This window comes from Anolis sagrei, chromosome 4 (genome assembly GCF_037176765.1).
Source record: "Anolis sagrei isolate rAnoSag1 chromosome 4, rAnoSag1.mat, whole genome shotgun sequence".
In the NCBI taxonomy this organism is placed as follows: Eukaryota; Metazoa; Chordata; class Lepidosauria; order Squamata; family Dactyloidae; genus Anolis; species Anolis sagrei.
This window is the reverse complement of record NC_090024.1, coordinates 55,542,751-55,570,279: the sequence shown is the minus strand read 5'-3', so window position 1 is coordinate 55,570,279 and position 27,529 is coordinate 55,542,751. Positions and strand designations below refer to the sequence as shown.

The 27,529-nt window shown below is 38.4% G+C and overlaps 1 protein-coding gene across 1 annotated transcript in view; it reads left to right on the top strand.

Annotated features, from left to right (window-relative positions):
• LOC132774787 (desmoglein-4-like) overlaps positions 1–27,029 on the top strand; it is a 38,286-nt gene extending 11,257 nt beyond the window's left edge. Inside the window, exons 2-16 of the mRNA XM_060775214.2 lie at positions 1,020–1,058; positions 1,662–1,790; positions 2,226–2,381; positions 4,419–4,566; positions 4,825–4,988; positions 6,626–6,760; positions 9,212–9,397; positions 10,903–11,174; positions 15,610–15,752; positions 16,848–17,069; positions 18,230–18,940; positions 19,989–20,140; positions 23,581–23,638; positions 24,421–24,632; positions 24,964–27,029. Coding sequence (XP_060631197.2) covers positions 1,020–1,058; positions 1,662–1,790; positions 2,226–2,381; positions 4,419–4,566; positions 4,825–4,988; positions 6,626–6,760; positions 9,212–9,397; positions 10,903–11,174; positions 15,610–15,752; positions 16,848–17,069; positions 18,230–18,940; positions 19,989–20,140; positions 23,581–23,638; positions 24,421–24,632; positions 24,964–25,986 — 3,750 coding nt within the window. The 3' untranslated portion in view covers positions 25,987–27,029. The remainder of the gene's footprint in view (positions 1–1,019; positions 1,059–1,661; positions 1,791–2,225; positions 2,382–4,418; positions 4,567–4,824; positions 4,989–6,625; positions 6,761–9,211; positions 9,398–10,902; positions 11,175–15,609; positions 15,753–16,847; positions 17,070–18,229; positions 18,941–19,988; positions 20,141–23,580; positions 23,639–24,420; positions 24,633–24,963) is intronic.
• The last annotated feature ends 500 nt before the right edge of the window (positions 27,030–27,529 follow it).

Genomic DNA, 27,529 nt, shown 5'->3' with positions numbered 1-27,529 from the left:
ATGACTTTTAAAGTGATTTGTGTTTTGTGTTAAATACCAGAATAATAATCAGGATTTCATGATCAAATTAAAAGCTATACAATGTTGAAAGTCAGAGGTGAGGAATGTTGTTAGACTAGCTCAGATGGCACAACCAGCAACCACGAATGAATGGAGTTAGAATGTTGTGTGTAAACTTTTGTGATTCTGAAGCCTTCTGGATAGGTTGGTTATAACTGCCATCTTGTCTAGCCAAGATGGCTTATAGAGAGGCTGAGAGGTGGAGAACATTGAGTTGATAATGGTGACTTCAAAGTTTATTAATAGTGGCAACACAAAATCTGTTAATTAAAATTATGGCATGCAGCAAAATAAATGAGTATAAAAGGCTAGGTTTGTGGAATTCCAAGTCCCATGTTGGGAGAAAGGCTGGCTTTAAAATAAATAAATAAACAAACAAATTATCATATTAACTCAAGCCTAATGCTTACCTTTTTAAAAACTAAATTGCATTGCTAAAATTGAGGTGCATATTAGATTCGATGGCGTGTTAGAATCGCTCATCTAAACCTTTCTGTGCTGTTGGGCAAGGAATTGCATCTGGGGACAGAGGAAAGAGAGGCAGCAGTGCTCACAAAAAAGCTGGTGGAAAGGTCAGATGGAAGGAAAAAGCTTCCAACTAGCCTTTTTGATAAAAAAAATCCTTCTTTTGTAATACACACCTTACATTTGATGGTGCATTATGCTCAAGTAAATACAGGTAATGAAAAGATACAGCTCATAAATGTTGCTCTTTTCTAGACTACAGTTTCCAGAACCAGCATGGCCCCTGTGATCCCAAAAGTGTATTTTCCAAAACTCTCAAGAGCAGAAATGGTCCTACACTGTATATTAGTGCAGTGAGATTTTGATCTTCATATATTTTGGCTATGAGAAAGCTTATTATCCTTCTACATTTTTACTTAAAACTATTTGTATACATATACAAGGGAGAATTTAAGATAGCATTATATTTAACTGTGATTTTATTCTTCTTGTAGGTGTCTCTGGAATTCTGCATTGGTCGTTTCTATGTTGAGGTAACATAACTTCAATTGTTTGCGGGCACAACCTACAGATCTATGGACATTTTCAGAGAAAACTGCTTCTTGTGAAACAATATGTGAAATTCTTCCCCCCCCCCCCCCTCCCCACCACCACCACCACCAATTATCTACTATGCAGTTTTCTAATATGCCATCTTTTTTTCACAGTTTCCTGCATCACAACCAAGGTCCTCAAGTAACTTGTCTATCTCCTCCATCCCTAACTCTTGTAGTGTTCAATGTCATATCTATATGTCTACTGTAGTTACCCAGTGTTGTGCCTACCCAATACCAGGGACTTTAGTTTCAATTAAATACATGAACTTCTATCGTAATTGTAAAACCACATTATTTTTGTATTTACATTGAATTTGCAGCAATAGTTTATACCATTCCATGAATTAATCTTTCCTTCTCAAATGTTTTAATACTTATAAACATCCTGTGACACTAGAAGAATTTAGACAATGAGGTAGAGGCTCCAAGAAGAATAGGCAATAATGACAGCTACATACATATATAGCATAAAAGATTAAGAACAATTGCTTATTAGGACATTCAGCTATTGCTGGTAATGCCAGTTTACTTTTGTTCAAGGTGAAAGAATGGGATAAAAATGGTGTGGAGAAATTGAAAACCTATCGGAGACAGAAACGAGAATGGATTAAATTTGCGGCAGCCTGTAGAGAAGAAGAAGATAATTCAAAGAGAAATCCAATTGCCAGAGTAAGTTTTAAGTGTATTGTAATATCTTGTATCAGATTTGCAAGCAATAATTGAAGAAATTACTAACAGCATGCCACATATTGGCTAAGTAATAAACTCTAATAGATCGAAGTGGGAACCTTAAAAATCTGACAAACTTTTGGAAATTTTGATAGTAGTTTTCGCATTAATATCTGAGGCAGAAAACTAAAGATTCATAAAATGAATGCTAAGAAAAGATTATCAAGCTTACATTAATGATCTTGACATTAATAGCTATGGTTGGGAAGTCCACAAACATAACTTTTTGAAACTCAACCTGTCTCTATTGTTTTCAATTGATTAAACTCTAAAGACTGTTGGAAATGAAATGTTGCTCAAGAATCACTAAGCACTTATTCAAGGCAGTGAAAAGTATATGAATCTGAAAGAAAACTCCTTTGTTTCATGTTGTAGATCCGATCAGATTGTGAAGAAACACAACCAATTATATACCGAATATCTGGAGTAGGGATTGATCAGCATCCCTTTGGAGTTTTTGTCATCAATCAAAAGACGGGTGAAATTAACATAACAAAAATAGTAGATCGGGAGGCAAATCCAATATTTACTGTAAGTGTTATTAAATATGAGCAAAATACATTGTTATTTCCTTTTACAGTTTAGGACTAGACTATCTGAAAGACCTTTCTGTTCATTTAGAGTTGCTCACTTATTCAGATCAACTGTTATACAGAGGGTCTTCAGCATCTAATACATGTTTGGCACACGTCCTATGAAAGAAAGTCCTATGAGCATCTTCATACATGTTCTGTAATTACTTCCCTGGGGAGCCTTGCCATATCTCCCCTTGTGAATGACATTCCTCCAACCCATGATAAACAACACCTGAGAAAATTCCTTCTTCTACATGAGCATTAAAAGTATAGGGGTCTTCTCCTATTTTCAACCTGGCACCTGCACACATGAATTCCTTATGAATTCTACAGCAGTCCTTGAAGAAAGAGTTGTGACTACTAGCCTTCCTAAGTTAGCCCATTCCCTCAAGTGTGGTGGAGAATGCTATTCTATTTCAAGTATAGTCCAAAGTTCTGATTATGGCATATATTCCCTGCATAACTTGAATATGGGCTAAATAAAAGACAATATTCTCCCATAAAAGCCTGCTGGACTTCCAGATCTAGAGTGAAGATCTTTGGATCTGTAATTGATTAAGAGACCGAACCCAAAGGGTTCCACCAATGGTTCCACTTCATCCTGGAAAGAAGTGACTAGTGGATTCGGTCCAGGGCCCAGTACTGTTCAACAGCTTTATTAATTGCTTGGACGGAGATTAAGAGAGCATGCTTATTAAGTTTGCAGATGACACCAAATTAGAAGGGATCGCTAATACTTCAGAGGACAGGATCAGGCTGCATCAAAGGAATATAGTTCTAGATCGAGGGAATTCATGGTGCCTTTGTTAGACCTCACCGGGAATACTGTGTGCAATTATGGGCATCACAGTTTTAAAAAGATATTGACAAACTGGAAGGTGTTCAGAGGAGGGCAACTAAAGTGATCAAAGATCTGGAGACCATGCCCTATGAGAAGTATCTTAAAGAACTGGGTATGTTTAACCTGAAGAAGAGAAGTTTGAGAGGAGACATGACAGCCATGTATAAATATGTGAAAGGGTGTGACAAGGAAGAGGGAGCAGGCTTGTGTTCTGCTGCCCTTGAAATGAGGACTCAGAGCAATGGGTTCAAATTACAAGAAAGGAGATTCCACCTGAACATTAGGAAGAACTTCCTGACCATGCGAGCTGATCAGCAATGGAACTATCTGCCTCAAGGTGTGGTGGAAGTGCCTTTCTTACAAACTTTTAAACAGAGGCTGGATGGCTATCTGTCATAGATACTTTGATTATGCTTTTCCTGTATGTCAGGGGGTTGGACTAGATGGCCCATGTGGTCTCTTCCAGCACTATTATTCTATGATTCTGTGATTCTCAGAGCAGGCATCTACACCCGCTCTGAGTTTACATAGGATTAATGTAGTTTGACATCACTCTAGGTGATGTTATGGGATCATGAGAATTGTATAGTTTACATGCACGCTTCTTCTCACATCTTGTTAGGATGCAAGGAAAGCAACTTTCTGCTGGCTACTGCCACACTCTGAAACTGTACTTTGTTAGCATTTCACTATAGTGTTATTCTCCCACCATGCTATTGTTATTAAGCTCAGTAAAATGATTTGAATCTTTAATGTGCTGTATAATTTTTTGATTCTGCTTTTTGAATAAGTTTAATGGTATTTAATTCTATCCACAATTTAAGTGTCTTTTAAACTTCTTGTATGCAGTTATCTACATCCATTTTCACTTTATCCAAGTTTATGGAACTAGCAATGCAAATAAACCAATACCATATAGTACAATGGATTATTACTGAGATGTCCATTATTTCTTCTATTGTTTTGCTTCTACTGATTTTTTCTATGGTTCTTATAAATATTTCTCACTTTTAGCTGCCTTAAATTAGAGAGAAAATATAAGAAACCTTTTTAAAAAAAATCATAGTAATCATAGCTGCTGCAGCATTTATAAATTGTGGTTTTTTTGGCATTTGAATGATCTTTTGAATGTTTTTTATGCTCTTTGTCTAGATTAATTGTCATGCTATAAATCCTATAACTGGTCAATCAGTGGAAACCCCACTTGAGCTTCGAGTTCGGGTTCTGGATATCAATGACAATCCACCAGTATTTACGCAGGCCACGTTTTCAGGGTCAATAGTAGAGAGCAGCATGGATAGTAAGTACCAAACTTAGAGTATACCTATACTGTGGAATGAATGAAGTTTGATGCTACTTGAGTGCCATGGCTCAATGTTCTGGAATCATGAGGTTTAAAAAGTCTTCTTTGTGAAACAGTGCTGGTTCCACTTTCATGATTTCATAGCACTGACCACTATTAAAAATATATTCTCTCCTGGAGATAGAATTCATTTTTTCACCTTTGTCATAGTGAAGCTCTGAATGTTTGTTTGAATGCTCTTTTCCATCTTTCCAGACACATTGGTGATGAAAATAACAGCTACAGATGCTGATGAGCCAAATAACCTTAATTCCAAAATTGCCTACAAGATTTTGAGTCAGACTCCTGGAGGTCCCTCAAAGTTTATTTTGAATGCTGCAAATGGAGAACTTCACATTGCAAATATCCTTGACAGAGAGGTATTTAGAAATAATTTTAGCAGAGCAATGTATTTAAAAATCCATATTTTGAGAAGGTTCTCTCAAAAAAATTAGGAAAGATTTTTATTATCTTAATTCCAAATAAGTAACAATGCATAGTCATTAAATGCATAGTCATTAAAAGAGAGAAAAATATGTCCAGAAAGAATGAAAAGAAGAGGGATTTACTTTTATTTATTTATTTATTTATTTGTCACATTTATTTATAGGGATCACAAGCAGCTAAATAGTTTTAGCCCGAAAACAGGCAACAGTGTCTGCATTGCCTGTATCTTTAAAGAGTTCTACCTCTGTGCATGAGGCAGCGTATTGTGGGCAAGCATACAGATGCTGAGTTGTTTGTTCTGCTTCACAGTTGTCCAAGGTGGAGGATTCTTCTAGGTAGTGCCATTTTGCCACATTGTCTTTTGATCAGCCAACTCCACTTCAGAGTCTGTTCTGGGACTTCCAAGTCGCCCATTCTTGGTTTGCCCCTGGAGAAAGACACTTATAGGGGGCCATCCAGTTGTAATTGCCTGATTTTGCAGTCCACTGGGATATTCTTGCTATTCCTTGAGGAACATTTAGAGGAGTGGTGGTTCTCATGAAACATTTCTTTAAGTCTACTGGGAGGAGGCAGGTAGCCATGCAGTGGGTGGCTTTCACAGTGTTCAAGTGGAATGGAAGAGGGATGGAACAAATGGTTATAAATACAGCCACAATACACCTCCAGGTTTTCCAGTAGTTTCAGTAATGGTTGGGGCATTCTCTGTCAGGCTTTTATATCTTTTAAAAGTTGTTTCCACTCACATCTAGTCATGCCCTAAATATAGGTTCAGCCCTTGTTTGTTCTGATTGCTTGTCATCCTGTCTATGAATTCTGCACCTCCACTATACACTCCTCTCCCATATCATATGTTATTTTTAGCTTCAGTTTTAAATTAATTATTTTTTAGTTTATTAACTGGTTTTATTATATTATCACAGTTGTAAAAAGATACCACTTTAAGAAAGATAAAAAGAAAGGGAAAGGAGAACTTTTTGAGCTTATTTATTTATTTATTGTGTCAGAAGCAAATTGAGAATAGAATTATAATGTATAAAAACCACAAACAAAGATAAAAACTTGGCAAAACATTTCAAGCCAGCAACCAGAAATATAGTTAAGGAACAAAGGATACTGTAAAACCTCTGTGGCATCACTCAAAACATGATCAGTGGGAGTGCCTAAAAACTCTGTGGGAGGAATCAAGACAGTGGGTGCAGGCATATGGTTTTACCCTAGTCTGTACTCAAAACACTTAGGACACAGGGGGGAATCTTCCCAGTTGTGGTTAGTACCAGAAATTCACAAAAACGCTCTGAGAGGAGGAGTGTTGTCTGAATACTGGAGAGGGGACCCACCCTTGATAAGTACGATTCCTGAGGAACCTCCAGTGGCAAATGCTTCCATTGTGAAGAATTTGAAAACTTATTTCAGTGAAACTAGAAGAAAAATTAAATGTAGATATTTGTGAATGTACCACCTCAAGCTTTCTTCATGATGTGATAAAACTCTATGTTTCATAAATATATTATTTATTAATTACCCTTCCTTCCTTCCTTCCTTTCCCTTCCATTCCCTTCTCCTAATTTAGGAATCTGGTCAATATTCTCTGGTTGTGCAAGCTGCAGACAGGGATGGAGGTCCAGATGGAATATCATCCGAATGTTTATGTCAAGTTTCTGTAGAAGATGTAAATGATAACTTTCCAGTTCTTTCCCAGAGTTCGGTAAGATTTCAGAAACAAAGCAGCATCACTTTATATAATTTCACTATTTATAATAGTTTTCTGGGGACACATGATTGAGTGGAGGTGGAATTTGTAAAGGAGCTTTTTAATGATATACAGATATAAGCTTCCTGTGCTTTCAGATCACATAATTTTGCTGTTTTCTTCAAGTGTAATAGTAATGATGATGGTAATAAATAGATAAATAAGTATTTTGTTTTAATTTCTCTGCATCACAGTTTAACAATGTAGTATGGTCTGTGATACGTGAATTAAAACTGTCAAGCTGAAGACTGCTTGATCACTTTCTGTAAACTGAAATTGATAGAAATCTTTGTCATCTCAGGATTTCTTTGTGCATTAATGGCTGGGGTCTTGTTGGCTGGTCTCAACTAAAATAGAGCTGTTGTATTAATTGTTGAATAGTAAGTCAATATATATGAAAATCCAGTGGCTTAAATGACTACTCAATCCAGACTGACAACAGTTTTTAGTCCAACTGCTAAAGCATTTTTAAATGTTTACCTAAAGCAGTACTGTGTTACTGAGATAGCCAGGTGTTTTGAAACCATATGATTTCTTCCATTCAGAAAATAAATACATAAATACAAATTAAAAACTTGCTTTTAAAGGATAAATTATTGGCTTCAGCTCCCTATTGAACATATGCACCTGGGTGTATAAAGTGACCTTTTGATGATGTGAGAATACATACATGGTGTGAATATAAAAAGCCACTATCAGTCCATCTTGCCCAGGGAAATCAAACTCATTTTCATTTGAGGGCCACACCAGCCTTATGGTTGTGTTCAAAATCCTGTCGAATCCATAGATGGAGAATCTGTGAATACATAGGACCAACTATTTTTTAATATAGTAGTTGGGGATCTTTAGTTTTTACTCAGTTTGGGTTCCCAGATGTTATTGAACAGAAACTTACATCACTTTTGATTATCTGCCATGCAGATTGAGGATAATAGCCATAGCAAGAGAACAGTACTTCTGGTTCTGAGGTTAAGGAAAGGTTAAATGACATTTTAACATCAGACATCATATCCACAACTTCTGTATCTACATTCAAACAGAACAAATGACAGCCTTCCAGATGTTACTGTATCACAACTCCCATCAGAACTAGTCATTATATCTAATGATGAAGAATACAGGAGCTGTAGTACGGCATTTGGGGGACACATAAATGACACGGTGCTCTGGATTTGGCTAACAGGCCTTCAGTTTGACACATGAGCTAGCCCAATGAATTTGTCTGATTAGCATAACCAGTCTGAAATCATAGGCAGAAGTACCTTCAAGTTTTGACCATCTGACATTTCTTTAACTGGAAATTCCAGGGCCTAGGGACTTCATGTTTGCTCTTTTCTATTGAGCTGTATAACCTTCCCTCTATATTCTTGCAATGGGTAGTTGTTTCTTCATTCATGCCTGCATTTCAGTACATTGTTTCCTTGTAGTAGAGGGTGGTGGTCTTCTGTTCAATGAAAAGTATGTCCACAAGTTATAGGGAATGTGTGATCCTCCAAATATTGTTAGACTATAGTATCAAGAGAAGCATGTTTTTCCACCCCTGCTATGCAGATTTCAAAACCTAAAACATCTAGATTGCAAACCTTCTCCATGATAGATGGTTTCCTATATGTAAGGAGTATTATATTCCAATGTGGAAGAACATCCTGTCTTGTAATTTCCCTCCCACTTGCTTGGGAAGGCTGCAGAAACACCCATCTGCCTCTGCAAACACCTCGACTGCCCAAATCATCCTATGAATTCACAATTCCCTACTCTGTTCATGATCTCAAATGCATTTAATTGAACTTAAGCATATGTGTTTTGGTATCTACAGTGGATACCAAGAGTCCACTGTACTTCAGCAAATTTAGGGTCATTATTAATTATTTCACAAGCACAGTAAATAGAACAAGAAATTGAAAGGCACACGCAAGTGAATGGTTGGTGAGTGAGATCAGCATAACATGCTGGGGATTGATTATGTGTGGATGTGTTACATTTATTATTTTTAAAAATTTTCTTCAGATTATTTTAATAAACACTCTTCCTCATTGTGTTTCAAGGAAAAACCATCCTCAGGTTGGTTCTGCTTCTGAAAAGCTTTTATTTTGCTTTCTGAATAATTTTTACCCTCTGCTTCAAACGGTCATCCTAGTAATTCAATATATCGTTTACCTTTCGTAGGAAGTACTTGTTCCTGCCTTGGGGGTGTATCTTTATGTAGAACTTACAGTGGTTACTAGCTATGCTGACTAATACATTCTGGCAACTGAAAATGCCCATGTTTTAGCCATATGAGTGCTGGATGAGATGGGTAGAGCATCCTCTGTGTACAATAGAGAGTTTAAAGTCAAGATGGAAATGCTATGTAAAATTAGCTTAAAGGTGCCTTGAGTTTCAATCACTTCTTTCTTTCCTTTCTAGTATTCTGTAACAATCATAGAAAATTCCCTCAGTCAAGATCTGCTGAGGATACAAGTTGAAGATGCAGATCTAGCAATGACAGATAATTGGTTTGCAGAATTTTTCTTTATCTCTGGAAATGAAAACAACAACTTTGAAATAGTACTTGACCAAGCAACTAATCAGGGTATCTTGAGAGTGATAAAGGTATGCATTTCAAATATCTCCCTTCCGCTGAAAAGTCCCAATCTGATCACTTGTTTATGTGTACACACAGAGTCATGATTTTTCTACTTTGCTGCATTGTCCAGATGTGAGAAATACTTTACACAATTGTTTGCACCAAGATGTTTTTTAAAAGCTGAAAATTCATGCAGCTAAGAGCTAACAGAAGACATTAAATTGAAGGGGCTAAAATAATGGTTATGATTTTGGAACCATACTTTCTGGACCTGTACCCTGACAGTGTGTGATGAGACAGCCCCAACTTTTAACTGGAGCATTGTTATAGAAGTAAGAAATAGTAGCTATTTTGCTGTTGAAGCAATTCATCAGTTCCAGGCAAGGCAAGTGATATCTACACATTTAGTACATATGTGTATCTCTCCATGAGTATATACAACTAAGCTGCACCATCATTTTCATACTATTCTAACCATGGAGATAAAAAGACTCTGACATTCCTCCATACTGTTTGCATTAGTTGAACCCCTGTGTCTTTGATTCATGGGGATCTCTAACTCAGAGTCAACCCTCCATGGATAGAAGAGGGACAAATCTGAGGGTAGAATGGGTACACATAAGGCAATGCTTCTCAGTGTATCTGATGCAAGGGAATGACTAATTTTCCCAGTGGCCAAGCGACTAAATTTGTTCCCCTTGTTTCTTTCTTCCCTGGAAGCACTCCCAGGACCTGCAGTGAGTGGCTCAGAAACCATCACCAGTCCACACAAACACACACACAACACACATGCACTTTAAATCCAACAGAGCTAGGACATTCTATTTCTTTTGTAATGGCATAACCTGTGAAAATAACTACTGTTCTGCCCCCATGCTATCCTAACTACTTGGAAGGCGAACTGGCTGTGCAGGGAACAGATTGGAGACTATATAGTTTAATCAAACAAGAATTTATTAACTGACAAGAATTTTATACTTTCTCTTCTCCTGAGTCTCACTGCAAAGTCTTTATGAGGAGAGGTAAAGTCTTTGAGAAATAAATACAGTTCTGGCCAAACTGAGGCTCTTGAATCTTTATTTCTTCTTATTGTCTCTTTCTTGTATAATGTTCAACTGTGTCTAAGATGGTCCAACATTTAACTCTGACTGGCCTTCCTCTCTCTTCACCTTCCAGTTATGAAAAAGGCTGACTCTGCCAAGAAGTGCCTTGCCAGATCCTTAATCTTTTCCAGCTTCTCTTCTTATGCAATTTTGAAACTGTTCAAAAAGTAACTCTCCCAATAATTCCTATATCCAATTGTTGCTCCCAACTAAGAGTAAACCCACTGAATCAACAGGTTCCCCCTGTCCCCCACTGGCCACCACCGGATTCACCACAATGTGTCCTCGTTCTTCCCATTCTTCTAGACTTATTGCTCAGCCTATATTTTTTTACCCACTGAATCATGGGTTCTTTTATTGGTTCATCAATCTTTCAGAAGAAATGGATACAGCTTCCCAATTTACTTGATTTTATTTATTTCTTTTAGGAAATTGATTACGAACAATTTTCGAGCATACCTCTGAGCATTGGGGTACGGAATATAGCACCTTTTCACTATTCAGTGGCTTCTCGGTATCAAGCTCATGGTACCCCAATTATAGTACAAGTAAGCAATATAATAGAAGGACCAAGTTTTAATCCAACTACAATTACTGTTTCTGCATCTGAAGGCTTAACAAGTGAAAATATACTTACTTACACCGTTGGAAAATTTGAAGCCATTGATCAGGATACTGGAAGGATAGCCACAAATGTACGGTAAGAAATCCTTGCAGCTAAGACTCATCCAATGTGAAATTAAAGCAGAGCAAAGTGCTTAGGAGAAACGGAACAGAATGTAATGTGTGGCTTCCTTGTTTGTTTGTTGTTTCAATCAGTTTTTCAAAAAAACAGATTAAGATAATTTCAGGGCTTCTTTGACTGCTTATATATATATAGAGAGAGAGAGAGAGAGAGAGAGAGAGAGAGACTATAATGACAAGGCTATTCTCAAGACTGCCTAAACCTCTGCAATATTTCAGAAATCCACCACGGTTTTGTAACTTATCAAATTATCTTTGAATAGCACTGGAGAGAATTAAGGGATGTTCCCATAACTAACTACCTCAGTTGTAATCCTTATTACAACTGTGACCATACCACAAAAAGTGTGACTTGGCCATGGTGGTCCATGCCTTAGTTGCATCTAGATTGGACTACTGTAATGCACTCTACTTGGGGCTGCCTTCAAAGACAGCCCGGAAGCAGCAACTAGAGCAAAGATTGGCTGCAAGATTACTAATTTGGGCCAATTTTAGGGCGCATATGACACCCCTATTAAAACAGCTCCACTGGCTGCCGACACATTTTCAGACTCAATTCAAAGTCCCATATGCTTCAGGTCCAGCCCATCTTCGAGACCGCATCTCCTTCTATGAACCGTTTCAGGTCCTGAGATCTGCCGGGGAGGTCCTCCTCTCTGTCCCACCTCCAACTCATGCGGGTGAGGATGAGAGATAAGGCCTTTTCAGAGTTGGCCCCCCAGCTCTGGAATGCCCTCCCCAAAGATATTAGATTAGCCCCCACTCTTCAAGTGTTTTGAACCAATGTGAAGACTTAGCTCTTTAAATAGTCTTTGACCTCGTTTAAGACTTGACTATAATGAGGACTCAGTTGATTATTTTTTCTTGCACTTTCAGACTGATGTTGATTGCAATTTGTTTTATATCTGCTGCTACTGTTGCATTTTATTGATTTTAACTAGTGGGGTTTTTGGTTTTATGCTGTTTGTTACTGTTATTGTTATTGTGATATTATTTTAGACACTTATTGTATTTTGTGTGTTGCACCTTGAGTGCTTCTGTGAGCCACCCCAAGTCCCTTCGAGGAGATGGGGTACAAATAAAGTTGTTTATTATTATTATTATTATTATTATTATTATTATTATTATTACTATTTGAAACACAACAAGATTAGCACACAGCAAACAAGGTCACTATGCTGGCTGTTCTATTGGATCACACGTCTGACACTTCCCAAGTATCTAGGACTATGTGATGTATCAGCGAATAATGCATGCAGATCCCAGTAGGGTGGCCTTTTGCAGCTGATAGATGGTAATTTTGTCAGCATCAATTGTGTTTAAGTGTAGGCCAAGGTCTTTAGGCACTGCACCCAGGGTGCTGATTAACACTGGGACCACCTTTACTGGCTTGTGCCAGAGTCTTTGCAGTTCAGTCTTTAAATCCTTGCATTGTGTCAGCTTTTCCAGTTGTTTCTCTTCAATCCTGCTGTCGCCTGGGATTGCAACATCAACGATCCATTCCTTGTTTTTTAACACAATCGTGAGGTCAGGAGTATTGTGCTCCAAAACTCTGTCAGTCTGAATTCGGAAGTCTCAGAGTAGTTTGACATGTTTATTTTTAACATTTTTAATGTAACATTTTTAGGCTTGTAATCCCACCACAGGCACATGGTATTATTATTATTATTATTATTATTATTATTATTATTATTTCAGCTCCATCAGTACAAGAGACAGTTAATTCCTCAGTTTCACTTTGCCCCACACTCCATTCTTTTTTTAAAAAAAAAACTTGTTTCCCCATTAATAAGAAATTTACATGTTTTGGGATTTTTTAAATAAAAAACACATCAAAACAAAATGTTCAGCCATTTCCATTGGCCATTTTCATAGCTATGCCTGTTCCCTGCATTGAGAAAACCATGATTTATTTTATGTCTACAGTGTTCCCTCACCTATCATGGGGGTTACATTCCAGGAACCCCCACAATAAGTGAAAAACTGTGATGTAGGGATGCTATACTGTATATGTACAGTATAGCTCCACCCACTCCTCTCCCCCTCCTCTCTCTCTCTCTTCCTCTCCTCTTTCCCCCTCCCTCCCCCTCCCCTTGCTGGAGCCACCCTTCTCCCTCCCTCCCTGCTTCCCCACTGGCATGGGGCTCTCAAGTCTGTAATATACAGTGTTCCCTTACTACTTGTATTTTAAACTTTTTTTAAAAAAAGCCGCAAAACAGGGAGTCTGCAGTTAGCGAACCACGAAACGGCAAGGGAACACTGTATATAGTTATGAAATGTGATTAATCTGCCAGGAAGAAAACAGAAAAGCTTAATTCAGGACAAATACGGCTGAATACACAAGGATGCAATTTTATCCAGACTTTTAGTAGCTGAAAATGAAAGAAATTGCCAGTTTCACTTTCTCTTAGATCATTTCTTTTCATTAAAAATGTTTGCTAGCTTTGGAAACAAACTTTGTTCCCAAATAAAATTGTCACCCATCTCTTGCTACTAATATCCAAGCTGATACTGGTAAATTGCATAGGATTTCCCAGTTTATCCAATGAAATTCCTACAAAAAATGTTTTATTTTGATCTCTCATCAGCTATAGCTCACTATCTCTCTAGCCGTATGTTAAACGGGAATGAAGATCACACTTCAAACATGTGTGAATTAACTGGTAATTTTATAATGGTCTTAAAAAACTAGACTAGCATTTTTTTTAAAAACAGGGGAGTAGTAATTCATTGGCATATTGTTTTGCAATATTGCATTCAGGATATACACAACATCCCCGTCTCAGGTACTGTTGGTGGGAAAGAGAGAGAGGGTCTTCTCCGTGATCCCCCCCTCCTCAGGAACTCCCTCCCTTAAGAAATAAAGCTGCCCCCCCCCCTCCTTCAAAAAACAGCTGAAAACCTATCTTTGCTCACAAGCATATGGAGAGGAGGAGGATTCGATGAAGAGAGACTATTACCAGACTGCTAACCAGAAAGCATACTTGCATCCAGGCCTTACTAGATCACATTAGCCCACTTGACATCATTGTCCATATAATCCATGCACACATCTGTGAGCCACTGTGATGCCTGTGTATATTAATTCGGATATTTTATGTTCACGTTCTATGTTAGTCATAATTTTTGATAAATTATGTTTTATTTAAGTTATAGTTGTTATGTCTAAGTTGTCTTATGTGGGGTTATTCTGGTTTATTATGTTTGTACTAATTGTTATTGTGGCATTGAATATTTGCCTTTCTGTCAGTTTAAATCCACCACGAGCCCCCCAGTTTTTTTTTTATTTTACTGACACAAAAACACAGTATGACACAGCAAATGAGATATATATTCTGGATTTCATTTTATTATTATTATTATTAATATTATTATTATTATTATCATCCCATCATTCACTTGCACATTAATGAGCTAGGAGTTCTATTTACTTTCAGTGGATTCCTTTCCCCAGAAATTTGAGGGCCTGTCTACATATTACATTATCCCTCCTTTTCTCCACCAGCTTCCAATTGGTCTTTGTTGCTGCTCACATAGTGTGCAGAAAACTCCTTCTTCCAAAATAATCATTGTACCTGCCCACAATTTAACACACAACTCCAAGCCAACAAACAAAATGTTCCTTCTTATTGTAAGAAACAAAGAAGACAATACTTCTACTTCCCCACTTTCCTGTGGAATGAAAAGTGGCGGCTCAACCTTCGACTATCTTTGCTTCACATGACACCTCAGTCACTACTGAGATCTTTGTGCCACTGTTTTGCTTGTTTAGATTTACAGTGTGCTCCATTGTCTGTTCTGGGTTCAAAAAGAGCACCAAACATGCTCCAGTTTCCCCACTATTTCCCAACTCAAGCTGGAATTTATGTATATCTGTCCAAAGATGGCTGGTGCCTCTTTTGTCAGTTGATAGTAAATCAACTCTGCCTTTTAGTTATCAATTATAAGAAGTTTACACTAACATATTTAAATGAATTAAATGAGATGCTAGTATTCAAGGTTGTACCAATTCAGATTCCCAGAGTCATATTATTTAATCTATCAATTCTCCCACAAATCTTTCTGTATGTATTAGAATAGCACAAACCAGAGTACAAACCAGAAAGTTCACACTTATTTACCACCTCTTTTTCTCCATAATGTATTAAAAAGCTGTAAGATATTATCCAAGCAATAAAATAGTAGTTACATATTAATAAAATAATCATCACATGTTGGTATATTTCTCACTAAATTTTGTTTTTACTGCATCTTCTGAAAACAGAAGCATTTTGAAGACTGTCTTCTTAAATTAAAATGATTTAATTTTAATTGGTCTGTCTGCAATAACAACATGGCGATGCTTAATTTGTTAGTATTTATATCTAATTCTAAACATTTCTGTTGACCAGCTATGAGATGGGGCATGATCCAGCTGCCTGGTTTAACATTAACCCAACAACTGCTGAAATCACATTTAGCAAAGTGATAGATCGAGAGTCAATCTATGTAATGAATGGGGCATACAGAGCAGAGGTACTTGCTATTTGTAAAGGTAAGAAAATGGCTCTTTCTTTTTTCCAGTTTTCCTTAAGGTTTTAAACTCAAGAATGATGTTGTTTTTGCAAGTATATATAGAGACAACTTTTTCTCACACTACTGGTATGATGACTAGGAAGGGCGGAAGGACTATTTCATTGTGCAACTGTGGGATCCAGCATAACCACAGTGGACGACAAATATAGAAGTTAATTGCTCTCATCCTATTTTCTGAAATGTCTCACTTCTTTAGTTTCTCATCTTGCAAAATTCCCAGCTGCCTGCTTAAAACTGAAAAAAGTAGGTAGTAGCACAACCTACCTATTTTTCAGTCCAGGAGTAAAATCTATACTCAGAGAGATACTCACTGTGCTCAAATAAATGGAGAAGCAAATTGTTGTTGACTTTTTGAAATAGTTTGTCCACATGTAGGGAGTCTCTGGTGGCACAGTAGGTTAAACCACTGAGCTGCTGATCTTGTGGACCAAAAAGTCGACTGTTCGAATCCAGGGAGCAGGGTGAGCTCTCGCTGTTAGCCCCAGCTTCTGCCAACCTAGCAGTTTGAAAACATGCAAATGTGAGTAGATCAATAGGTATCACTATGGTGGGAAGGTAACGGTGCTCCATGCAGTCATGCCAGCCACATGGCCTTGGAGATGTCTACAGACAACACCAGCTCTTCAGCGTAGAAATAGAGATGAGCACCACCCTCCAGAGATGGACCAGACTAGACTTAATGTCAAGGAGAAACCTTTACCTTTATTCTGGCCACATGTAAGTCTCTCACTAGGCCAATGCACTTTTCTAATCAGTTTTTTACATTGCTTTCAGATCTTGATATGTAAAGATAGTATCTTTAATCTATATTTCAAGTTGAGAGAGAAATGAAAAGGAGTGTATATAGATTTTTTATTGGTCAATCATTCAGTCTTTGGACAGTTACTTATCACTTGGCTTCTTAAAAAAACCAAACCCTTGATTCATTTTTTTCTCCCTTGATACTTTTAAGATTTCCTAGATGATTTGTTTACTGTCAGGATATTATTGTCTGTTAACTCAGCAGCAAGATTCCTTTGATATAGTCTCCCTTACACTCATGAATCTATTACAGATGTTCCTTACAAAACAGCCACTGGAACCATTGTGCTCACTATTCAAGATGTCAATGATAACTGCCCAATTGTGACTGATGAGATCAGAAAAGTGTGTCTGGACAATCCATCAGTAGTGATCACAGCTAAAGATCTAGATGACCATCCATATGGACCACCTTTTAAATTCACCATAGTGGCTCAGTCTCCTGGAAGTTCATGGACTATCAGAGTAATGAATGGTGAGTGGAGTGGCATGTTGTTATCACCTTTTACCCATATTGCTCAACATTTGAGAAACTTAAAAAGTTGCTCTGGCTCCTAGCACAACCCCCAACATTTGTTAGTCCATTTATAAGACTCCTTTCACATAACTGAGCACCCCACTGATGTATACAAGAATATGTGAATGTAGTACAGGTGGTGAAACTTCAATTTCCTCTGCTCCGTCTCAGCTTTGCCTACTGATGTCACTCCTCTACAGAACCTGGCAATGGTTTCCATAGATGAGTTCCAATGCTACATTGTTTTTGTTCACCCTCCACTCCAGAGGGAACAAAGAAATTTATGCACTTTGTGTCCAAGAGACAGATAAGAATTCCTTGTTATGAAAATTTTTAAAAATTCTGTTAGACAATGAAGTTTAATATCCATGTAGATGCAGGTAGGGGTCATTTAGAAGGAATATCCACCTAGTGAGAAGTTTAAACTACTCTGTTTTCATTCAATCCGCATCTGACATCTGCATGCTTACCGAGAAAGTAAAGCTTATGTAATTTATAGAGCATATATGTAGTTTAATCCTAAGAACCAGTTCTTATAGACATTTATAATGTTTTAGCTTTAAAAGAGCAACAGAAAGTGAAGACAGAAATCAGCAACACAAGTGAAATGTGTTTCAGATCATAAAACAGAAAACATTACCTTATTGCAGGGATGGGAACTGAGTATCCTTATGTCCTCATATGGCATAGAGTTTTTCTTCCTTCCTCAATTGAGTTGTCAAAAAATTAAAAATCAAAATGGAGAACTATGCCTCCAGGAAGTTTGATTTTCTGAGTCTCCAAAAAAAACACAGATCTCTAAAAACATTAACCAGATATCACCCCTAGTTTCAAGGAAGTGTGAAGAACAACCATTAAAATGGTATAATCCTCAAGCCCTTGATGGCTGCCAATCCAGTTTATTTCAAATGATGAACCATCCATGTTGGACATAGTATTCATCATAGTGGATCATTTTATCACAGATTGCCTTGTGCTGCTGGTTTTCTTGAGCTTTCCTGGGCAACAATATGTTATTTTTATTAACAGTATAAAATATCTGACCAAAGAGATTTTAAAGTTGAATTCTTAATATTTTTTTTCTGTTTTTCTCTTCCCTTACAAAAAAACACCCACAGATACCTCTGCAGCACTGTTCAGCAATGATGTAGGGTTTTTCATTCACGAAGTCCAAGTTAAAGTGTATGACAACAGTGGCAGAAGCTGTGAAAGGCCACTGGTGGTTCCTTTGCAAGCTTGCCATTGTGATCGCAATGCAATGTGTATCAATGGTGCTACTCAGAGAATCAGAGTTACCATTGTTGGTGGTGGAGCTGCAGGTGGAGGTGGTGGAGCTGGTGGTGGTGGTATGGGTGGAGGTGGTGGAGCTGGTGGTGGTGGTATGGGTGGAGGTGGTGGAGCTGGAGGTGGCGGTATGACTGGAGGTGGAGGAGCTGGAGGTGGTGGTATGACGGGAGGTGGTGGAGCTGGAGGTGGTGGTATGACTGGAGGTGGTGGAGCTGGAGGTGGTGGAGCTGGAGGTGGTGGCATGGGTGGAGGTGGTGGAGCTGGAGGTGGTGGTATGACTGGAGGTGGGGGAGCTGGAGGTGGTGGAGCTGGAGGTGGTGGAACAGGTGGTGGTGGATGGGGTGGTGGTGGTGGTGGTGCTGGTGATTATTATGATGGTGCAGGTGGTGATGGTGACATTGATAGTGGCAGAATCACTGATGGAGGTTATGACAATGGTGATACTTATGCTCCTGGAGTAGGTGTAGAAAGAGAAGGCGGAGGATTTGCACTTAGTCCTGCTGCCATTTTTCTGATGTTTCTTGGAGGATTAATATTTGTGCGTAAGTATGCCATTAAGATAAATGTACTTTTACTGTTGTTGTTGTTAATTTGATTGTATTTAACAATTTGCTACAACATTAACGTTTTTGTTTAATTTGGTAGAGACATAACTGTGTTTCTTGGGGAATTCTAGAAATTGTAGTCCCAGTTTGTAACTGTGTTTGATATTATGTATCAGCCAAGTTTTACTTTTGCACACCTATGTGACTACAAGTTGCCTGTTATAGCAACCCCATGAATTTTACACAGCTTTCTTAGGCAAATACTCAGAAGTGGTTTTGCTAGTTCCTTCCTCTGATATATAACCTACAGCATTCATTAAATAAATAGTTATTTCAGAACAGATTAAGATTGAAACATTAGTAATCCTATCCATGTGCACTTATATATGCTCAGCTACTATCAAAGCACCTTTAGTACCAGAGACAGGGTTAGACTGAATATCAACATTATTGAAATTTGAACTGAAATTTAAGTAGGCAAGCAACAGATCAACACTTGGCAAAGTAATATTTTGGACTACAGTTCCCTAAGTTCATCTCTAACATGACCAGTACCTATGTTTCCTGAGGTATTCTAGGCAATGTAGTCCCAATTTGCAACTCTATATTTAATGTTATGTATCTTGCCTTGAAATTTGCTAGCATAGTATAGAGTTTGAGTGTTGGACTAGGTCTCAGCCATGAAAACTCTTTGGGTGACCTTTGGCAAGTCACAATCTCTCAGCCTTAGTGGAAAGCAATGGTATAAAACTCCTTTGAGGAAATTAAGATAAGGTTGCCCTAGGATACATAGGAACAAGAAATCTTGCCTTAGCAAACAAGAATGATACATGTCTTTGTAACATGATTTTTGTAACAGGGAACTAACTAAAACAGATAGACCTGGTCAACTAAATCTAAAGGCATATGTGCCAAAAGTCTTTAATTTCAAGTTTCTGAGATTTACAACTTGCCATTTTCTGAGAAATTAGTGTCTTTTGTTCATATTCACAGACAAATATTCAGCTTACTATTTAAAATGGAATACTTTTGGGGTTTTTTCCAGTGGTTCCAATTCTGATGTCACAAAGCAACTGTTGTCGCTATTGCAAATCTCGCCCTGTTGGTGGAGTTGGCGCTGGATTTGAGCCTGTGCCTGAATGTACAGAAGGAGCTATACATTCATGGGGCATTGAAGGAGCACAGCCAGAAGATCGGGTTCGTTTATGACTTTACAGAGAAGAAAGCACTTATTTATTTGTGTGTTTGTATCCTGCTTTTTCATCAGTGATGCCAAAACACCCAATATAGCTCTCCTCCTCTTCACTTTATCCTCACAAATTGTGAAACGTGTTAGCCTGAGAGATAAAATCTCTTAATTCCCAGTCCAGTTACACTTCACCACACTTTTGTTGTTCATTCATTCAGTTGTCTCCGACTCTTCGTGACCTCATGGACCAGCCCACGCCAGAGCTCCCTGTCAGCCGTCACCACCCCCAGCTCCTTCAAGGTCAGTCCAGTCACTTCAAAGATGCCATCCATCCATCCATCTTACCCTTGGTCGGCCCCTCTTCCTTTTACCTTCCACTTTCCCCAGCATAATTGTCTTCTCTAGGCTTTGCTGTCTCCTCATTATGTGGCCAAAGTACTTCAACTTTGTCTCTAGTATCCTTCCCTCCAATGAGCAGTAGGGCTTTATTTCCTGGAGGATGGACTGGTTGGATCTTCTCGCAGTCCAAGGCACTCTCAGAACTTTCCTCCAACACCACAGCTCAAAAGCATCGATCTTCCTTCGCTCAGCCTTCCCTAAGGTCCAGCTCTCACATCCGTAGGTGACTACAGGGAATACAGTGTGATGTCCCTACTCTTTACTATTTTATCAAGATTGGACATTGCTCTCCTCCCAAGAAGTAAGCGTCTTCTGATTTCCTGGCCACAGTCTGCATCTGCAGTAATCTTTGCACTAGAAATACAAAGTCTGTCACGGCCTCCACGTTTTCTCCCTCTATTTTCCAGTTGTCAATCATTCTTGTTGCCATAATCTTGTTTTTTTTTTATGTTTAGCTGCAACCCAGCTTTTGTGCTTTCTTCTTTCACCTTGATTAGAAGGCTTCTCAGCTCCTCCTCGCTTTCGGCCATCAGAGTGGTGTCATCTGCATATCTGAGGTTGTTAATGTTTCTTCCAGCAATTTTCAACCCAGCTTTGCATTCATCAAGCCCCGCACATTGCATGATGTGTTCTGCATACAAGTTAAAAAGGTTGGGTGAGAGTATGCAGCCTTGCCGTACGCCTTTCCCAATCTTGAACCAGTCTGTTGTTCCGTGGTCAGTTCTTACTGTTGCTGCTTGGTCCTTGTACAGATTCCTCAGGAGAAAGACAAGGTGGCTTGGTATGCCCATCCCACCAAGAACTTGCCACAATTTATTATGATCCACACAGTCAAAGGCTTTAGAATACTCAATGAAGCAGAAATAGATGTTTTTCTGGAAATCCCTGCCTTCCTCCATTATTCAGCAAATATTGGCAATCTGGTCTCTCGTTCCTCTGCCTTTTCTAAACCCAGCTTGAACATCTGGCAACTCTCGCTCCATGTATTGCTGGAGTCTTCCTTGCAGGATCTTGAGCATTACATTACTGGCTTGAGAAATAAGGGCCACTTGAGCAGTCCCTTTTTTAGTATGGGGATATAATTGATTTTTTCCAGTCTGAAGGCCATTCTTGTGTTTTCCATATTTGCTGGCATATGGCATGCATCACCTTGACAGCATCATCTTTTAAGATTTTAAACAGTTCAGCTGGGATCCCATCATCTCCTGCTGCCTTGTTGTTAGCAATGCTTCTTAAGGCCCATTCAACCTCACTCCTCAGGATGTCTGGTTCTAATTCATTCACCACACCGTCAAAGCTATCCTCGATATTATTATCCTTCCTATATAGAAGGATAGTCTCGCCACCTTCTCTTGATCTCTTCAGCTTCTGTTAGGTCCCTGCTATCTTTGTTTCTTATCATACCAATTTTTGCCTGAAATTTACCTCCAATGTTTCTAATTTTCTGGAAGAGGTCTCTTGTCCTTCCTATTCTGTTGTCTTCTTCCACTTCCATGCATTGCTTATTTAAAAATAGTTCCTTATCTCTTCTGGCTAACCTCTGGAATTGCGCATTTAACTGGGTATATCTCCCCTTATCACTGTTTCCTTTTGCTTTCCTCCTTTCTTGGGCTACTTCCAGTGTCTCAGCAGACAACCATTTTGCCTTCTTGGTTTTCTTTTTCTTTGGGATGTACTTTGTTGCCGCCTCCTGAACAATGTCGTGGACTTCTGTCCATAGTTCTTCTGGGACTCTATTTACTAAATCTAGTCCTTCAAATATGTTCTTCACTTCCACTGTATATTCGCTAGGAATGTTAGTGAGATCATATCTAACTGGTCTGTGTATTTTCCCTGATCTCTTTAGTTTTATTCTAAATTGAGCAATAAGAAGTTCGTGATCTGAGCTCCAGTTAACCCCAGGTCTTGTTTTCACCGACTGGATGCATGTCCGCGACCTTTGACTGCAAAGGATGTAGTCAATCTGATGTAGTCAATCTGATTTCACCACACTAGCTATGTCCTATTGACAACATTTGGGAAGAGTGACAGCTTAAATCACATAAATCTTTATGGTTGGTTGGCTGGCCAACTGTTATCTACCAGTCATCAATGGATCTAACTTTCAGTATTATTTAGAAACCCTCTCTTTCAGCTAATCTGTTGGCAGACTTGCTCAAGTAATCTTGGAATATCCCTGCCATTGCATTACTACAGATGGTCTTAGCTCATCTCAGTGGCAGCTCATGGGTCCCATGTCAGTGAATCACTGAATTCAGTCTGGGTTTTACACTATTGTGAAGATGGGATCAACACGTTTAAAGCCTGAACTAAAATTCACCACGGCACTGACATGGAAGCCATTGGCTGCCATGTGTTGTTGCTGTTCCTTTCTTAAAGTGGGACAGTTCACTACTGTTATCCTTTGCCACTACCCTTTCACTTGCTCTCTCTTTCCAGTCCACAGTACTGCAGAGAAAGGAAGGTTTCTTCCCCTTGCCTTTGTCATATTTCATACACTTAGAAAGGGCAAATTAACAGGAAGCAAGAGTGAAGAGAAGGCCACATAGGGTTGTCACTAATGCAACCCTATGTGGTAATTGCTAGTATGTAAGCCTTCCCAGATCTTCTGTAGTTTTCAGTCCAAACATGAGCCCTGCCTGAATCTAGAGACAGCAATATCCATGTGAATATAATTTCTACTACTAAGCGATCGCACATATCCAACTACAAAAATGTATCCACCTCATAAGCCAATTCACATACACTAACTGAGGTTAGCAGTGCCCGCAAGCCATCTAAGTAAGATAGGAGGTCTTTGTAGGCACAATAGCATGTGCCAAGCATACTGCTACACTAATGGACCTCTGAATCAGGCCAATAAGATATTATTATTATTATTATTATTATTATCATCATCATCATCATCATCATCCTACCTTTCCCCCAGAACTGCAACTCACGGCAGCTTACAAAAGCATATAAAATCACAATTATTCTTGACTATATCCCTGTTTTGTTTTTGTTTTTAAAAATGTGTGTTTATAATGTTGACTATTTATTTGTTTAGGATGTTTCGAATATCTGTGTGACAGGAACAACTAAAGGTGACTTTGGTGATTCCTCAGGTAAACAATTACTTTTCTCTAAAATGAATGAATTATTATTCCATAAATATTACTTATCCTATGTATGGGCTTGATAACATGGGTAAGACAACTCATTCCATTATCCTGTTAAATTATTAGGTTAGTTAATTCATGGAAGCATACTCACTAAATGCAAAAATCTGAAGTTCAGCATGTATTCTTTTGCATATGCAAGCTTCTTATGAAAATAGGCATCCCCCTTCGTACCCAGTGGACAAAGGGTAAAGGAGATGTGCAAATGCAATTCATTTGTGTATATTGCGTGCTGGGAAATGACTTTATATTGGTGAGTTTATCTTCTGCTTGATTCTTTTTTGGAAAAGAGCAGCTATTTTTGACAAAGGGAAATTGTAAGACTGTGGCCATTCTACCACATGCCCCTTCTGGTGACATTAAAAAATAATAATTTCATACCTTGGTTGACAAATATGCATTCCCCAGCCCATCATGAGCATCTTACCATCACTTTTCCACATAAAGAATGGTATTAGCCTTAGTGCAGGGAAATAACTTTCTTGTATAAGACAAGTGTGATAATATTTCCCATTGAGTCATGGAAACATGAACACTTAAGGAAAAAGTGTGATCATAACATTCCATTATTCAGCTGCATTCAGCAGCATATAGTATATTTTATTTATCTTTTATACCCACCAGCATAGCTAAAGTGGATTTGAATGTATCTCGAGATTGGCCATTTGGGTCATTACTTTAATAATATCATGGTGTTTTAAAGTAAAATATAAAATATGTATTTTCAGATATCTATACAACTAAATATGGTGGAGGAATGGTGAGCAGAGAAGAAACAACAGGACTTGGAGCAGTTAAAGGCTATGAACCAACTGTAGGCTATGAAACAACTACAGGCTATGGAACAACAGGAAGAACAAAAGAAACCTATGGAGGAACAATAAAAGAATACAGAGAAAGTGGCGTGAACATGGCTTTCCTAGACAGCTACTTTTCTGAGGTAACTCATAAACACCATCTGAGTTTTAATACAATGAATTCATGCAACAGGGAGTGATATTGTTGATGTTGGGGGGGGGGGCGGATTTTGTCAACTTCACCACATGACCAGTGGTCAGATATAATGATGAAAACAGTAGTTCAATAACAACTGGGTATAGATTTCTCTCCCAAGATCAAAACTATTATTTAGATCAGGGATTACATGATCTTCCCAGGGCATCATCAGTGCAGCCATTTCATCTCTTCCTGGCCATTTAATTTTTTCTTTCTTTTATGTTGACAGGAAAACAAGGATTTTAATTCTATCTTATCCTATTCTTCATTTTTAGAAAGCATTTGCTTATGCTGATGAAGATGAAGGCAGACCTGCAAATGACTGTCTCCTGATATACGATCATGAAGGCATAGGAACTCCAGTTGGTTCAATTGGCTGTTGCAGTTTTATAGGAGATGACCTGGATGACACTTATCTGGAGACACTGGGACCCAAGTTTAAAACCTTGGCAGAAATCTGTTTGGGTATAGAAATTGAGCCATTCCCTGATCCCAATGCACCTTGGCCATCTCTGCCCAATCCTGAAATTGAGCTAAACCTGCCACCACCTGGAACAACCATTGTTGTGAATACATCTCCCCCAGTGCCTCCCCCAACTAATATTGGTAGCACAACAGTTGTTACGGAAAACACCTACACAACATCCTCTGTACAGCCACCAAGACCTATGCCCGACCCTGTGCTCCATGGCAATGTAGTGGTAACTGAGACCTACACATCTATGCCCAAACTAAAGCCTCCCACACTTAACATCGATTCTCTGCATGGATCAAATGTTCTAGTGACAGAAAGGGTACTTGCTCCTGCTCCAGTCCCTGATTTGCATGGCATGATAGATATCCCTGAGCTGCCAGATGGGTCAAATGTAGTAGTCACAGAAAGAGTCATTGCTCCAAATGCAAGGATACCACCTTCTATGAATATTCCTGATATGGCTGATGGGTCAAATGTAGTTGTAACAGAACGAGTGATTCGACCTGCCACTAGCATGCAGGGCAACCTGGGCATTCCTCCTGAATTTGCAGGTGCACATAATGTGGTTGTTACAGAGCGAGTGGTTTCTGGAGCAGGAGTGAGCGGTGGCATTGGCAATATGGGTATGATGCCTGGGTCTGGTATGAGTGGTGGAGCTGGCAATATGAGTATGATGTCTGGGGCTGGTATGAGCAGTGTTGGGGGTCTGGGTCCAATGCTTGGCCCCGATAACCTCCTTAGCCAAACAATGGGACCAGCATCTCCTGCTACAGCTCGAAGAAGAGTAACAAAGTACAGCACTATACAGTATTCTAACCAATAAGGCTGCATGCAATTGCACATAATTGAGAAAGTTCTTTTCTTTTTTAGATTTGCCACCATACCACATTTTTATATTTATAAGTAGCAAATCACATTATGGAAGAAAAATGAATTACTCTTGTCTAAAAAAAGAATCTCATAAAGCTATCCATTTCCAAAAGGCACTGAAAGTATAGGAAAACTCTGATGTTGTCTTTTTGTCAATGTACTTAAATGCTAATACTACTGGCACAGTATTTTTTATATATATACTTGATGCTGAAGAGCATAACTGCCTACCACATTATTTTTCTATAGTCATCTAGCAAAAGCACACATTATTTGCTGTCCTTGTTTGGTTGTCATTGTTACCTCCTCTCTTTTTATTATTTTTTTTCAAGAAAGACAAAAAACAGAATTATGCTCAAAGCAGCTTGACAGAACAGTCTGAGCTGTTTCTTTCCATTCCATTACTTGCCCTATTTTATGCTGTTTCTTTCTATTCCATTACTTGCCCTATTTTATGCAAACCACATAGAATCAATTTGAGGTCGTGATTCCAAATATAACACACAGTTCAGTTTTCTTGTGAAGCTCGCTACCTGGTCAGCACAAGACAGCAAAATGACATCAGAGCTGGGGGAAGACAAGAACAAAATTTAGAGGAATTTTGCCCACTGATTCTGTGTTGTTACAAGTAGTTAATGCAGAAGACCTTTACAGAAACAACACAGTCGAATATTACATGTCCTGTCATTTTTTATGAATGGTGAGTGAGGCCTTCCATTTAAGTCCTATTGTACATCATCAATTCTTAACATTACCTGACTTTAAGGCCTTTCTTACAGAAACCCCTGAATTCAAATCTTTCTCAGTTCACCACAGATACTACCTTTGACATGGAACTCTTCACTCTATTAATGCATAACCAGTTTCTCAATTTATGCAAAGTGTTACAAAGCAGTCTCCTTTATTATAGAGTTTACTTGATCTAGCATACTGACTGAAAAGAAAAGAAAAAAATCAATCTATTTAGAAGAAATGATAGAATTGGTTTCAAAACAAGAGCACATCGATAGTGCAAGAAGGGTCACAGATGTAAATAGTATTGATTCTTGAAAGTAACTTGAAACTACCTTACTAAATTTGTATTTTTAGAACTGTACGATAACATTTCTGCTTAAATGCATTGCTATAAAATACTTTGTTGAAACTAGGAATAAGCTCCTTTGAAGTCAATAGGATTTATGTAAAAGTATGCCTGGGTCTCGCACAAAGCAAACTTCAAATTGCACACATTCTTTAATTGCATTGAACTGCATTATATAGGTCTACAGTGACTCATGTAATGCAGTTACAAACAATATGGATCCAGCCTTCATTTCCTACTACTTAAATTGCATTTTAAAAAGCAAATATATTGACCAGAAACCAGAGCTGCTTCAAGGTTTGCCCAAGGGGCTTAGATATACCCATAGTTAAACAAATATAGGATACGATATCCAATTGCTTCCAGATAGACTCTGCCATGTGGCAAAGTATTCTAATGTTGTAGGGAAACAAGT